This window comes from Schistocerca cancellata, chromosome 4, assembly GCF_023864275.1.
Source record: "Schistocerca cancellata isolate TAMUIC-IGC-003103 chromosome 4, iqSchCanc2.1, whole genome shotgun sequence".
Classification (NCBI taxonomy): domain Eukaryota; kingdom Metazoa; phylum Arthropoda; class Insecta; order Orthoptera; family Acrididae; genus Schistocerca; species Schistocerca cancellata.
In genome coordinates this window covers 555,717,674-555,734,807 of record NC_064629.1, presented here as the reverse complement: position 1 = coordinate 555,734,807, position 17,134 = coordinate 555,717,674, and the positions used below count along the sequence as shown (strand labels likewise).

Below are 17,134 nucleotides of genomic sequence, written 5' to 3'. Positions count from 1 at the left end.
TCACTTTGAGGACATGGATGGGGAGGATGTAACCCCCCATTCTTCACTTTACAGTGATCCAAACCCTTGTACATCCAAACAAGCCAAGACAACGGAAGGAAATACCAAGATAAACAGAAAACATCAGAGGATGAAGATGTATATTCAGTGCAGGGCAGTGATGAAGACTTGATTTTGTCCTCTTCAGATTCTTCAGATCAAGATGAAAATACTGGTATCTCCATAAGCCAAGGTGACTATATGGTGGTCAAAATATATGGTAAAACATAATCTATTTGATCTTATGTTTGGAAAGTTAATTACCTTCTACACAATGGTTTTGATGGAACATTTTTAAAAAGAGTTCCTCCAACCAAACAGTTCACAATGACTGATGAAGAATCTTTTGTCTCAAGAAACGATGTCGTCCTAAAATCGTCGCCGCCGATTCTCAGTTCAAGTGCTCGATTCAAAGACATGCTATGTTTTGAGGATGATCTGTCTGATTTAACAATTTGTTCATAATACAGTACGAGGCTCATGGTAAACAGCTGTGTTCAGTTTGTTCACCTTAAGTTTGAATAGATTAGCCATGTGATGACACAAACATTATTGTATATTGTACTTACTTTTAAAATTAATAAAACATTGTCTTATGGAATAAATGTTTATCTGGTTATTTTATAATAGAAAAAAATATATTCCATAGCTTTTATCAACCGCTCTTTGCTTTTAAAAGAAACAATGATAGTTTTATAAACGTGATTCTATTCACCACTATGTGTGGGGTGATGAGAAACACCATGTTTAATTTTTTTAAATTTATTGAAAGAAAATAATTTTATAATAATATCATAAGCTGATAAGAGCAATGCAGACCTAGATTTTGGGTAGTATTTTTTTGTTTAAACTTGACGAACAATAAGTAAATTTTTCAACCACAGTTCAGATTTGTTGCTATTCACCACTTTTTACGGTTGCTCTTATTCCATGATAATGGGCTAAGCTGTTTGTGCAATAATTATCAATGTAATTTTTGATGTGTGCAACTGATTGGTAAATGTACTCATATTGAGTCGTTAATATCCCACAGGGTTTTGAACAGGTCTTTACATTGTACTCGACTACTACTATTTTCGGCTATTATTCTTATTGACCCGGATGTCTCTTTCCGTTCCTTTGACAGCCTAAGTGAATTCCGTCATTTGAAAAGCGTTGTGGAATGTTTTGATTTTTGATTCTGTCCCGTTAAGTAGGAATCGGTCTTTAGTGAACGGTTAAGACTTTAAGAGTGAGGTAAGAGACAGACCAACAAGAAAGTCGAAATCTTGCTATATGAAACTAATAACGGTAGTCAAACGTAAAATTCGTATTTGACGCTCGTAATAAATAGAAAAACAACAAATAATACTTAAAGGTATTAAATATATTGTTTCTGCCTTCATCCTTTTGCATCTCGTTTTCTTTATAATTGAAAAATAGCGCATAAAACTGTTTTTACGATTCAGTGGAAGTTGTGTTTAAGCAGTATGTAAGGAGATGTAGAATTTTCAAGTAAGAAAAATATTAAAAACTATCTCTGTTCTTATAAATAAACAGTGTGTGTACACTCTTCCTTTGTTTGGATATGGTAAAACTTTTGCGTCTTGGATATTGGGTCTTTTTTGGTGGGAAAACGATCTGACATAGAAAGAGAAATGTCGGTTTCTGATGCAACCTGTGTAGTATGTTACGGGAAAAGGCAATCAATAAAGGAAATTTAAGCAAATATGCACTACAACTACATGGATGCGGCTTAAATAGGTTAAATTCCTGGCTAGCAGACGACGCCACCATCAAAACTTTTTTCCCGAGCACATTTTGACGCTGAAGGCCTGTGCAAATGTCACCATTTGAAATGCATTGTGCAATGTTTTGACGTAGGTGTGGCGTGAAGCCCAGTGTGAATCGCCCGTAACGTGGAAATCTTCAAAATAATAGCTGTGAACGTCATAACAGCGTCACCACCGTCGTCGATTTCCATGGAGACAGACATACTGTAGCTGTAAATGGAACCTGATTGGTGAAGGTGAAGGTGATGAGGGGAAGCTGTATACAGAATTCACCAATGAGCGAGGAACACATGAGAAATACGTAAACATAACTGTATTTACGTCGATGTGACAGTTTACGCGTTGGTGTGGACGAGGGGTGGGGAATTCGCTTTTTGCGTGCGTTTGCAGTACTTTTCACTGATAATGGTTGATAAAGTGGTTGCTTCGAGTTATTGTGTATGAGTAAGAGTTCAAGTGACGTTTTCGTGTGCAGCACGAATAGAAACTTCAGTCTCAAAACTCAGACTGCTATTACCTAGTATTGCAACAGCTGATGTAAAGTGAAGCTGTTCTTCCATGTCTTAATTCCAGGAACAGCGTTACAGGTTGACACCAGTGTCTGTTTCGTGGTATCAAGCACAAGTCATTCCAGACAATATTGGGTTACGCTTACGCGCGTTTAAGCAGTAACGTTTTGTGAACGAAAGAGGGCATTTATTTGTTTCGTTGATGTGAAGTAATAAGGTTCTCATTCAGTTTTATACAAACAAATTAATTATTGCTGCGCCTAGTTACGATGAACAGGTGTATCCTCGTTTTTGCTATTTTCGTTCATGCTACAGGTATACACGGAGATGACAGTGTTTTACACAACCAGTGCTTTTGTCAGGTGAGTTGCTAAATGGCAGACAGTGTAGTATATATATATATGACAAACCAAATGGAATTATGTACTGTTATAAGTCTGTTAACACGTGTGTGTGTGTGTGTGTGTGTGTGTGTGTGTGTGTGTGTGTTTGTCGCAAAAAAAGCTTAAGAGAATAACTCACAAGTGGTGGAGGGATGGAAAACTGTTCACATGTTTAAAGCTTATACTGCCCCTTTCGTAATTTGTGCATACTTATTTGAAAGCAGGTCTGTAAATGCTTCAGTTATACAAAAGAAAATGATCATTCTGGTAGATGAGCAAAGATGCAAACATACCATCTCAAAAAGATGTAATAAATTGTTACACCACAATGTTTTTAGTTTCGTAAGAGCAAACTATAGACAAGCTACTGACAGGTTGAGCCCTCAACTAAACAGTGACCCACAGAACTACGACTTTGTTATGGCCTACCCTTTGTGAAGCAGAATGTTTGGTTAAGTGCTACGGTGACAAAGAAATGTTGTGTAGTGTGGGAATCTCGCTACTAACTCATTCTAAAAGTTCTTGCAAAGTATGTATAATCATTTTAGCAACTGTGTATAGTGTCTGATCTTACAGTTTTGCTCTTAACAATAATGAAAACATCATTTGTGATGTTTCATGCCATGCTTGCTTGTGACATATATTTATGTGGTAATTCATCAAAGTGACTTGGTGGCCAATTGGGTGAGTACCAGACTGCCAACTTAAAGGTATAGGACTCAGTCTGCAGTTACCCCTGTTACTTTTGGGTCAACTGAAAGTACAGAAATCAGATACTGACATTGTAACATAATGTAACAACAATGTAGCAGGTGAAGACATGCATGCACTAAAAGAAAAAGAACAGAATGCTGACAATTTTTCTTGTGCTGCTATATTATTTGTAGGATATTTTAGGCTTTTAGGTTGTGTTGACATAATGATCTGTAGTGTAGTCTGAGTTCTAGGTTTGTCTGAAAGGTGAAATTTTGCATGTGAGTTTGCAAAGCGGTATCAGTCGCTTCAGTTGAAGCACGTAAACTGCAGATAACATTATGGTCGCATAGTGAATCTTTTGGATGTGAATTCACAGTTATGCAAATTGGGGATCAGTGAATTCTCAAAATGAAATACAGATTTTCAGTGTTGGAATTGATTGATAAAGTATTACGACTGTCCCTTGTGCTTCAAAATGCTGTGTTAAGTAATGGCATTCACTATAAGTGACAACAATGAAGCGCAGATGCTTTCTTTTTAACAAATACAGTAAGGAATATTGACATGCATAGGTAAAAAGTTTTGAAAAAAGTTGCTTCAGGGTGGTAGGCTTGTAAGCTATAGGGCCTATGTATAATTTATTTTATGACTTTTAGTAGGTTTTAAATTGTCCAGTTTGTACAAATTACCAGCCTATTACAACTTTATATTACAACATGAAACTTAGATCTGAAGTGTAAATAAGGTGGAAAGTGTGTGTGTTGTACCACAACTAAGTCCATGAAATGCCACATGTGAATTTTATTTCCTGAAACAAACTTTCCTAAAACAAAATGCTGTAAATGTGAAATTCTTACAATTGATTTTGTAGAAAGAAATAGATGGGACTTTAGCTGCATTTTTCTTAACTTTCAGGAAAGTAAATCTGCCACCAACCCAAGGTTTGATTTGAATAGCACAGTGCTTTATTAGGCATGGTCCTAATCGGTTTTATACTGTATGCCCTTGCCTTCCTGCGAATTTTGAGTTGACTTACCCTGCCATTGATTATTATTATTATTATTATTATTTGTAGTAGTAGTAGTAGTAGTAGTAGTAGTAATTTATTCGTCCAATGGTCATTTTACAGAGACACAAGATATGGATAAAGGGACCTACAGTTTAATGTGGAACCCGCAGCATGCAGAAACTTGGTGTATTTCACATTAACAATTCATTACCAGAGGTGAAGGAGTGATAAGTGATGGAAAAAATGAGGACACTTATCGAGTTTAGGGGGACACCCATGAAATCTTTGATTTTTTACCGATTATCGTCATTTTGACTATGCTGATCACAAATATGACGTATTTTTCATCAGTTTTGAAACAGTAAAACAACATATTGTCATTTAATCAAAATGTAACAATACAGCAACATAATAACAAATTTACCATACGAAATTCAGTCAAATCAGGGAAAATTCTAGTCATTATGAGTTAGTAGAACAAACGCACAGAACAAACACCGAACTAACACTTAACTATACTGTTATTTGACTTTAGTGTAAACTGAATGAGGCGATTTTATCAGAGTGCTTTGATGTGCTACGATTTAGCTTGAGTGATGTTTGCAAATAACATATTCGTGGTCCGGTCAAAATATGAGAGAAAGAAAATTTGATTAAAAATTTTTTTTTCTCTCGATATATTAAAAAGTTTTTATCGGGGATGAAAGTAAATAACATCTTCAAGATCGACATAGTGTAACTGATCAAAAAGTGAGAAAAAATATTTTCGAAAATTTTGGCCCCCTAAAGTCGATAAGTGCGAAAATAAGTGTGTACTGAACTACCAATGTTGAATGTAAACTTTGACCTGTGACGTAATGATGTTACATCCTGTGACTGTGTACAGGATGAGAATAGGGCATTGATTGTTTCTTTCCCCATGGCTATATTATTTTTTGGAATGTGTTGTGGTGACAGACTGATATCTTGTATAGGCCAGAGCATCAGCACAATATACATGCAATACACAAAGATTTACATTTTGTAACTTTTGTGAGTAGTGTAAGCTCTAATAACGGATCTACTACAAGATTCAAAATGCAATTTTAAGACTTGTTGTTGTTGTTGTTGTTGTTAATTTTACTTAAGTGACAATACAAAATTACTATTACATTTTCTCCACATAACATTTATAATACTCAGAGAATAAGTAACTTCTGGTTACTGTTTGCCTATATACTTGGCTGCTCTACATAATTCTTTTCTTGTCAGAAATTTTTTCGCGGTTTGTGAGAAAATTCTTCTCAGTTTTGAGCCTAAGTAATTTTCTTGTCAGTGCTAAGGCTAATGTGATACTATAATGTGGAGGTAACTTTTCTCTGAAATATTTGTAGCCTGTATGAAAGGCAGTTCAGTTTTTTTCTGTTTCTTGTGTTGTGGAATGAATGATTTCGTTGATCTCCAGTTTTGTGGGATCTCGCAATACCATCACAATTGTATTTGATATATACTGTCATGGAAAAGTTAAAATATTAAGGCCCTTAGAATGGTATAAGATTCTTTTTGTGTCTCTTTCTGCAAGTATGTGATCATGGTTTTTGTAGTGAGGGTCTTCGTTTCATTCCTGTGACGATAGAGTTTCCCCATACTGTGACTCCATGGTGTATATTTGGTTCAAAATGACTGTGGAGATAGGCATTGGATCTCTTGATAGGCATATTAAATCAGTTGTTTCAATAGATATCAATGAGCTTAACTTCTTGGGAACAGTGTTAACCTGTTGCTTCCATTTTAACACACTGTGTGTTGTTATTACCTAAAAATCCAACTGAAACTACTTCTTTCAGACCCTTTTCAACCAAAAATATATCCATGTGTCCCCCTTTTTTTGTGTATCTTTGAGAACTCTGTGCATTGTTTTTACCATGTTAATGATTAGCTCATTTTCCACTGTGCTGTATTATTGACAGATATGCAAGCGTTTTTCTCCAGCGCCTCATAATTTTTGGCTATCATATGGATATAATATCTCTCTTTCATTTTCATTTGTTTGGACATTGTGTACAAATAAACTGAATAAAATATATCCCAGTGGAGGGTCATGAGAAATACCATACCTTATGCTTCTACTTTCTGACCTGTATAAGTTTTCAGTTACTGAGACGCTGTTTTTCAGTCAGCTGTGTGTTCAAAAATACCTGAGTTCCCTAATTTCTTTAGTAAGACTATTGTCTTCAGGGAAACATTGTTGCTGATAATGTCCTCTACTAATAGAGGAAAACATGTATATGAAGTATAAGGTGTGACCAAATGAAAAGGAGACTGTAATTATATGTAAAGAAATTTTTATAATAATATTATAATTACAGTTCATGTGGAGCAGTACAACTACACATAGTTGCCATTGATGTCAGTACACTGATACCAGCTTGTACGAAGGGAGTGGATGACTTAATTGCAGACGCTCCTTTGTTGCTGGTTTATCCAATTTTCCATGGTGTCCTGCACTTCCTTGTCACATTTGAAACTCTGACTCTTCACAGTTTGTTGTAAGATACGAGAGTCCCAGGGGAAGATATCGAGGATGCAAGGAAGATGTTCCTGGTCTTCTTGGCCAGTAAAGGTACTTGCTCATTGAAAAATAAACTGAGCATTACTTTCCCAGCCTTCAGGGCAGAGTGGGCTTTCTTTGGGTAAGAGGAGCTGAGATGCGGCCACTCCATGCTCATCTGTTTGGAGGCAGATTTGAAGTGGAGACACCACGTTTATCGCATGCCACAATCGGAGTAATGGAATCTGTTCCTAGCTCTGCATATCTCAGCAGATGGGTCTGGCAGACATCAGTTCTTGCCATCTTCTGATTCTCTGAAAGACGGTGTGGCATCCACTGTGCTCAAACTTTGCCGTAACGAAACTCCTTGTGGATTACGTGGTGCGCAGTTTCTTTGCTTATCTATAGTTTAGCAGCAGTTTCATGTGCAGTGACTCTACAGTTTTTCCATATGATCTGCTCCACAGCCGAAATTGTGGCACTGGTGGTGACAACATGCACCTGCCCAGGGCACGGCCTGTCCTTGATGCAAGCATGTCTTCATAACACGCACACATCGGAATGTTGTGCAGGGATAATGGAAGTGTCCAATTCCACCCCTCCGCTTTGGGTCAAGGGAAGTGATCGATTCCAGTGGATTTTTGTGTGTAGTGGAATTTGGGAAGGTTGTGGAGTCTTGTTATTTTAGTGTTTTTTGTCGTTTGGTGTATTGGTGTGTGTTTATATTTAATTTGGCCCCACCCAAAAACCCCAATTTCCCCTGCTTGTCCTGTCAGTTTCATTATATTTTTGGAAGAATATCTGTTTGGTGGTTTTTCCGATCTATTTTCATGTTTGTTGTCATGTTTACGTGATGACATCATAGGAGCGGTATGGGAGTTGTTGTGAACGGTTGTTTCCGCCCTATTGGTAACATCATTGGTCAAAGCCGATGGGTGGAATCGGATGCTTCCGTTGACCCTTTTGTGCAACGTGAGGCATACTGCTCTCAGCACAACTCCATCCTGTGATGAATTTGTGAAGTATTCTCCCTTCTGCACCAAGAAATTGGATCAATGCTCATTGTGTTGATCAAGAGCAATCCATCATGCGAACTGCGTAAACTCGTCTTGAGAAATGAGGAAATTGCTGTGAAGCTGTTGTTCAACTGGGAATACACCACACCCTCTTTTGGCAAACACATTCACCCATTGGGATTACATACCATGATGTTACAGCAAAGGTCTCCTTTCCAATTGGGCATACTTTATAGTTTATAAAAACAATAAGTGTGTTTTGGAATAAAACTATATTTCAGAATAAGAACAAATTCTCTTTCTAACTGTCCTATGTTTCCTTTCTCACAGCTGAAGGGTCGAATTGATGACTGCAACTGCACAGTGGATACAGTTGATCACTTTAATAATGTTAAAATATACCCAGTATTGCATAGTTTGCTGATTAAAGATTATTTCCGGTTTTATAAGGTATGTATGTGAATGTAGATTCTTTTTGAAAGCATTAAAGTTGAACAGCTGCAGTGCTTATGTTATTGGATAATCTTTTCTTTTTCACTCTTTAGGTGAATCTTAAGAAAACATGTCCTTTCTGGGCAGATGACAGTAAATGTGCCATGCGCTATTGCCATGTACAACCGTGTCTGGATGTGAGTACCTTTGACAACATTTTTTGGGGTAAGAGGATGGCTTATAATTTTTCAGTACCATTGGATGCGTGTGCTAATGCTGTGTGTTTGATAGACACAAATACAAAAATCATTTTTGCCATTATACTGTGAATTATGATGAGTGTGTGCATTTCTTTACTAAATGGAATACACCATTCCAATTTAAGTAACATGTAACACTGTATATAGATTTGCAAATCAATTTTAGATATGAATTCTGCAGAGCATCTTAAGAGAACGTTCTTGAGGATGTTTAGTATTCTCTACTGTGTCATATCCCATCACTGCACCTGCTTGCTGTTGACTAGTCCTTGATGAGTTCCTTGTTGATATGATGATGTAAGGAAAGGTGTAGAGAAGTATGTTGGAGTCTGTGTATTATTCCACTCAATGGAGAAGACAATAATGTGATGACTGTTCCCTGATGTAAATTTGTAATCTCACTTTATATCCATACTAACTTTTGGTCGTTCTCATTTGTCAGTTGGTTGGTGTTAAAATGTGTCTCACACCTACTGGGAGATGTCAGTGTCAGAAGACTCTTTCAGTAAGTGAAAGGAAATTTGTGAATGTAAGTATGAGCCTGTGTGTGAGAGAGAGGATGTGTTGCCTCATACCTACATTAGGGCTTTGCACAACATAAAAACAGCGTCCAGCAGTGAATGGATTGTAATACAAATGTGGTCCGTCACCACCCTGATGCATCACTACTGAAGGCTTTTGATCAATTCAGAAGGAAGCCACTTTTTCAGCTAGTTAGATACATGTTACACAGATAATTTTGCATGAGATAGCAGTGATGTGGAATTGGTCATTTTACATTCACATTGAAAATTAATTTGTACATACAGTTACATTCTGAACATTTCTAAGTTTTTTTTTCCATGAAAAGAGAAAAAGATATGTAGATGCAAGTTAGTAATTTGTATCCACCACCTTTTACACATTACAATAATAGAAACTTTTCTACCGAATAGGAGAAGTTGTCAAGGAGAAATTTTCTCAGTATGTTATCAAATTTTACTTTGCTGCCTGTCAGATATTTTATATCACTGAGTAAGTGATCAGAAATTTCTGTTGCACCATTGTGCACCCCGTTTTATGCCAAAGACAATCTTAATGTGGAGTAATTAATGCCATTTTTCTTTCTGGTACTGTAATTATGTACCTCATTGTTCCATTTGAACTGTTGTGGATTATTAACAACAGACTTCATCAGGGAATAAACATACTGGGAAGCAGTAGTCAGAATGCTCAACACCTTAAAAGATGTCTACAAGATGATTGTGGGTGAGCACCACTTATTATTTGTACAGTACATTTTTGCACAATGAAGACTTTATTTCTTAAAGATGGGTTACCCCAGAACGTTATTCCATATGACATTATTGAATGAAAGTATGCAAAGTTTGCCAACTTACTGATTTGTGTCTCCCCAAGGTTGGCAATGATTCCAGGTGCAAATGTGTCTAAGTTGTTTTAGGAGTTGCAAAATGTGCTTTTTCCAATTTAAATTCTCATCAGTATGAACCCCTAAGAATCTTGATGTTTCCATCCTGTTCATTGGTGTAGTACCTCTAGATGTGCAAATATGTTGTGTCCTTTTAAAATTGAGAGTGAGACTATTCACAGAAAACCAATCAGTGATACTTTTAAGAACTTTGTTTACCATTTCTTCTGTTTCTGTACAGATGCTTGGATTGATTACAATATTAGTGACATCTGCGAAAAGAACTAATTGTGCTTGTTTACTAGGTGGAAGATCATTTACATATATGAGGAACAGTAGCGCAACTAAGGCTGAACCTTGGGGAACCTGATATGTGATTTCTCCCCTGTCAGAATTGTCCCTGGACGATATTACTTGAATTATTATGTACAACTTTCTGCGTTCTTTTTGGTTTGATATCACACTACCCACTGGTTGGTTATACCATCAACCCGATAATATATCAATTTACCTAAGAGAATACTGTGCTTCACACAGTCTGTTCAATGCTTGTAAAATCTGGTGAATGAAGTGTAAATGGCATTATCAGTAGAGAAACCCAAACTGTGATTTACTAAGTATATTTATTGTTGCTAAGGTGAGATACTATTCTAGAAGAGATACTTTCTTAAAAATTTTGGAGAATGGTGTCAGGAGTGAAACAGATTTGTAGTTAGACATCTCCCTTATCACCTTTCTTAGAGATGGGTTTAACAACGCCATATTTCAGTCTCCCTGGAAAAATGCCTTGAATTAGTGATGCATTACATATTTTAGATAAGACTGGGCTTATTACATGGGAACAAATTTTTTGTACTCTATTGGAAACACCATAAAAACCAGATGAGATTTTATTTTCGAGTGAATGTATAATTTTCATAATTTTGGAAGGAGAAATGGTGATACGTTCATATGATTGAATTTTATAAAAGTTACATTTTCAACATTCTTCTATGATTTTACTCTTGAACTGTTTGCCCCTAAGCTTTCTACTATATTTAAATGATTATTAAATGCATTTGCTTGTGACTCGTTATTCATAACCCCTTTCATTGAGTTCAGTAGTGATGATGTATTCTTCTGTGGATGGTTGTCCTGTCTCTCATTTCACTACATTCCATATAGCCTTAAGTGTGCTGTTGGAAGTACTGATTTCTGATGTTATGTGCATGTTCTATGATTTTTTAATACCTTTTGTTAGTAATTTTGAGCAGTTTTTTACTATGCAATTACTGCAGGTTCCCTGGTTGTTTTTGCCAAAAGGTACATTTGCGTTTTCTTTTCACAGCATACTTTAATCCCTCTAGTGATCCATGGTTTTTTACCTGGCTGTTTCGTGTCCTTTTTGATTAGCTTATGTGGAGAGCTATTTTCAAATAATGATATGAAATTATCATGCAATAGATTAAATTTTATATTTGCAATTGGTTCATTATAAATTACATCCCATGTCACCTACTGTAAACTATTCTTAAAAATGTTTGTCCTGGAGTCATTAGTTATTCTAACTGAGGAGTATCCATACTGTGAGGCACTGTGGAATTTATCCTAACTTATATGCATCATGATCAAAGAGAGCATTTGTTCCTGGGTAAATAGTTATTTTATTACTTTGAGCTTCATCAAGGAAAACATTATAAATTAGGGTTCTACTGTCTTTATCCACTGTTTTGGAAATTTAACTACTGAGACAAAATTTTGGGATACAAATAAGGTTTCCAGATCACTTTTCGTACCAGAACCCTTTAGAAAATTTACATTGAAGTCACCACAGACTATTAACTGCTTGCTGCTGTCTAACAGATAGTGCAGTAAGGAATCCAGATTCCTCATGAACAGTTCAAAATATCCCAGTGGGTTTCTATAGACAGTTGCAATTAAAAGTGAACTATTTTTCAGCATTAATTCACAAGCACGCTTTTCTGCATGCTGATCAGTATAAAGTCTACTTGTCTCAATATTTCTGAACTTGTGTTCTGTTGTGATGTATGTAACAACTCTTCCTTTTTCTGTGTTATTTCTGCACGAGTAACCCGCAATATAGTAATCATTCAAATGTAACTTATCTAACCTTGTGGATATGTGGTGCCCAGACAGGCACAGGATATCTGTCTCTTCACAGCTCTCTAAATTTTCCAAACAGACAAGAATCTCTTCTATTTTACTACTCAGTCCTCTAATATTTTGATGAAATAAGCTAACCTTACTTTTCTGTCTATTATGAAGCATTTTGTGGGGCTCCTCTGTTATTTTCACTTCTTTCAAGACAGGGTAACTGTATCCTGACTCTAACCGAAAAAAGGTGCCCCAGTGACACCAGTAAACACAGGAATCTTGTGATGTGTGATGGTGGCCCCCTGTATATTATCTGCAAGAAGCTCAGCCGACCTATCTTTCCCTCACCTATTAAGTGTAAGCCATGTCTAGTATATTCCAATCTCCCAATTGTTGCAACTGGCACTGTACTCATATGAGATTTTGTTTCAGTCACCAGCAGCTTGCATAACTCAGTGTTCTCATGGCTCAAGGCAGTGTTTACCCAGGACTGGTCATGGCACTGCAGGACATCCACGAAACTGAAATTTGTGTGTGTAGTTGCTACTCTTATCTCATCCAGGTCACCCCTAATGCAGTAATTACTGTTCTTAGCCAGGCTGTTCCCTGCTCCACCACCTAGAAGAACCTGATCCTTCGTGCCAAAACCTTTGCACATGTTACCTGTGTCCTCTGTCGCCTGGCTAAGGCTAGCACTTGGCTTCACAATACTTGTCACTTGGTACTCTGGCCCTAATGTGTCCTGTACCATCTGGCCTACACCCCTCCCATGACTACTGCCTCGCAGCAAGACTTTTCTTCCTACTCTCTTTCGGCACCGTCTACATTGAGTTTCTTTCCTAGAAGTTAGCTGCACCCGACTGTGACCTACAGCTGGATGAGACTCTTCCCCTCCTAATTCAGGTAAAAAGTCAAATTTATTGGATTCCGTTAGCTTGAATGTAAATGAAGTTGAAGAGCTGCTCTTCTTTTGCTCATTGCTTGTTACATTTACCTAATTCCCAAGATCTTTTATCCCCTCTAACCTACCCAGTTAAAATTTCATGTGATCTAGTTCAGCCCGAAGGGCACAAATCTTTGCCCCCTGCTCAGTGATTCTCTTGTCTTTTTTTGCAAGGCCTACAGTTCAGTGGGAGAGCCTCATTGAGTTTCCATTCAGTTTCCCACTACAGTCACCCAAGTGAAATTCCAACCCACAGTCTACGCATACCACTCCCTCTTTGACTATCCTACAGCTACATCCACTCTTATCGTGCATTGCAAAACAGATCACACACTTCCAGGTGGAATTGAACCACTTAACACTACACGAATTTTTGTTACTTGCAGAAATTAGGCCTATAGATCAATGCTTCAGGTGTATTATACAACATAAAAAAGTTATTTATTTCTGCATGCAACAAAAACTTAGTACTTTCTCAACTGCAGTATCCGTTAAATTATCTTCATCACAACAGAATGTAACTTTATTGCATGCAAACTGCACATAAACAACACAGTAGTGCAAAAGTTCTAAATCAAACAAATTAAGATTTATGCTACTTTTCAGAAATACGAACTTAACAGTGAATGGACATGCTCAAATTAAATTGTTGAAGAAAAAAAAAACCCCACACAGAACAATTAAGACAGATTATCTAAGTTAATTGTGCCAAAATATAGTAAAATTTACTATTGCAACATGACCTTATGATCTTTTCACATTGTAAAGTAAAGTGATACCTTTATTGGTTACGATTAATAAACACACTGATACACATATTTAATGAGTAGTTTGTAGTGAACTAACTGTTGTTATAATATAAATAACTTGTCCTTACAAGAGCACAAAAACTGAATGTCTTGCTGGGCACAGGGAATAGTAAGAACTGTCACATGGTAATTGGAGCTAGGTATTGGACACAGGAGGTTAAAGTGCGAGCTAACTGCAGAGGATCTCTGAACATTTCTCAGTGGGTAGTGTTGAGTACATTGTATTGTGTGGCTAGGATTTGTTTGTTCTGTAGTTGTTTACCAAAATGCAGCACCTGTTATTCCTGTTTTCTAGTTGACATACTCTGGTTGAACGTTAATAAAACCAACAAACTGCAGGGATGTATTCCTGACTGGAAATGGAGAAAAAAGGCGCCTTGAACATGTGTCTGGAAATGGATGGTGTGCGTGCAATGAAAACAAATTGTCCCAGAACACAGTACAGAGTTGCATCACATCCATGGCACAAGAAGTGTTGTAAGTAATCTCCAAGGGATGCAAAGCATGAATTCATGTGTCACATCCTGGATTACTATACATTTTCCCATGTTCCGGCCTCTCTCTGAATAGCATCACAGGCATTTTGAACTTGCTGTTGAAGGATATGCACATCAGGAACTGGTTCAGCATACACAATGCTTTCCAGATGCTTCCAGAGATAAAAATCCAGGGGTTTTAAGTCTGGTGATCTAGCAGCTGAAAAGTTCCCGCTACTTTGGGAAGCATTCCTATTACTATCGATGTGATCAGTGAGTTCTTCACATGGTAAAGATTGCATCAAATAGTAATATCCGCACTTACAGAATTAAGCACCTGTTTCTTTGTCTCCTCCACCACCAGATTAACATCCGGAAAAACTAAAAAAAAAAAAAAACTTCTATTTATTGAGTCAGTTTTCTGTTGCTGGTTGAGGAGCACTTAACCTAAATTCCTTTGGATGTATGTTGCTTTGCTAGGAAAGAGAATCCTTGGTTTTACTGCAGCTGGTCTTGCTATATGTGTGTTGTTTGTTGTTGTGGTCTTCAGTCCTGAGACTGGTTTGATGCAGCTCTCCATGCTACTCTATCCTGTGCAAGCTTCTTCATCTCCCAGTACCTACTGCAACCTACATCCTTCTGAATCTGCTTAGTTTATTCATCTCTTGGTCTCCCCCTACGATTTTTACCCTCCACGCTGCCCTCCAATACTAAATTGGTGATCCCTTGATGCCTCAGAACATGTCCTACCAACCGATCCCTTCTTCTGGTCAAGTTGTGCCACAAACTCCTCTTCTCCCCAATCCTATTCAATATCTCCTCATTAGTTACGTGATCTACCCATCTAATCTTCAGCATTCTTCTGTAGCACCACATTTCAAAAGCTTCTATTCTCTTCTTGTCCAAACTACACTCCTGGAAATGGAAAAAAGAACACATTGACACCGGTGTGTCAGACCCACCATACTTGCTCCGGACACTGCGAGAGGGCTGTACAAGCAATGATCACACGCACGGCACAGCGGACACACCAGGAACCGCGGTGTTGGCCGTCGAATGGCGCTAGCTGCGCAGCATTTGTGCACCGCCGCCGTCAGTGTCAGCCAGTTTGCCGTGGCATACGGAGCTCCATCGCAGTCTTTAACACTGGTAGCATGCCGCGACAGCGTGGACGTGAACCGTATGTGCAGTTGACGGACTTTGAGCGAGGGCGTATAGTGGGCATGCGGGAGGCCGGGTGGACGTACCGCCGAATTGCTCAACACGTGGGGCGTGAGGTCTCCACAGTACATCGATGTTGTCGCCAGTGGTCGGCGGAAGGTGCACGTGCCCGTCGACCTGGGACCGGACCGCAGCGACGCACGGATGCACGCCAAGACCGTAGGATCCTACGCAGTGCCGTAGGGGACCGCACCGCCACTTCCCAGCAAATTAGGGACACTGTTGCTCCTGGGGTATCGGCGAGGACCATTCGCAACCATCTCCATGAAGCTGGGCTACGGTCCCGCACACCGTTAGGCCGTCTTCCGCTCACGCCCCAACATCGTGCAGCCCGCCTCCAGTGGTGTCGCGACAGGCGTGAATGGAGGGATGAATGGAGATGTGTCGTCTTCAGCGATGAGAGTCGCTTCTGCCTTGGTGCCAATGATGGTCGTACGCGTGTTTGGCGCCGTGCAGGTGAGCGCCACAATCAGGACTGCATACGACCGAGGCACACAGGGCCAACACCCGGCATCATGGTGTGGGGAGCGATCTCCTACACTGGCCGTACACCACTGGTGATCGTCGAGGGGACACTGAATAGTGCACGGTACATCCAAACCGTCATCGAACCCATCGTTCTACCATTCCTAGACCGGCAAGGGAACTTGCTGTTCCAACAGGACAATGCACGTCCGCATGTATCCCGTGCCACCCAACGTGCTCTAGAAGGTGTAAGTCAACTACCCTGGCCAGCAAGATCTCCGGATCTGTCCCCCATTGAGCATGTTTGGGACTGGATGAAGCGTTGTCTCACGCGGTCTGCACGTCCAGCACGAACGCTGGTCCAACTGAGGCGCCAGGTGGAAATGGCATGGCAAGCCGTTCCACAGGATTACATCCAGCATCTCTACGATCGTCTCTATGGGAGAATAGCAGCCTGCATTGCTGCGAATGATGGATATACACTGTACTAGTGCCGACATTGTGCATGCTCTGTTGCCTGTGTCTATGTGCCTGTGGTTCTGTCAGTGTGATCATGTGATGTATCTGACCCCAGGAATGTGTCAATAAAGTTTCCCCTTCCTGGGACAATGAATTCACGGTGTTCTTATTTCAATTTCCAGGAGTGTATTTACTGTCCATGTTTCACTTCCATACATGGCTACACTCCATACAAATACTTTCAGAAATGACTTCCTGACACTTAAATCTATACTCAATGTTAACAAATATCTCTTCCTCAGAAACGCTTTCCTTGCCATTGCCAGTCTGCATTTTATATCCTCTCTACGTCGACCATCATCAGTTATTTTGCTCCCCAAATAGCAAAACTCCTTTACTACTTTAAGTGTCTCATTTCCTAATCTAATACCCTCAACATCACCTGACTTAATTCGACTACATTCCATTATCCTCGTTTTGCTTTTGTTGATGTTCATCTTATATCCTCCCTTCAAGACACCATCCATTCTTTTCAACTGCTCTTCCAAGTCCTTTGCTGTCTCTGACAGAATTACAATGTCATCGGCGAACCTCAAAGTTTTTATTTCTTCTC

The 17,134-nt window shown here is 38.8% G+C and overlaps 1 protein-coding gene across 2 annotated transcripts in view; it reads left to right on the top strand.

The window, feature by feature from the left end:
* Positions 1–1,607: 1,607 nt before the first annotated feature.
* Positions 1,608–17,134, top strand: part of LOC126183448 (ero1-like protein) — a 100,310-nt gene continuing 84,783 nt past the window's right edge. Inside the window, exons 1-3 of one of the 2 annotated variants that reach the window (XM_049925442.1) lie at positions 1,608–2,682; positions 8,285–8,404; positions 8,500–8,583. In XM_049925442.1, the coding sequence (XP_049781399.1) occupies positions 2,590–2,682; positions 8,285–8,404; positions 8,500–8,583 (297 nt within the window). In that variant the 5' untranslated portion in view covers positions 1,608–2,589. The remainder of the gene's footprint in view (positions 2,683–8,284; positions 8,405–8,499; positions 8,584–17,134) is intronic. The other variant, XM_049925441.1, reaches the window with a different exon arrangement.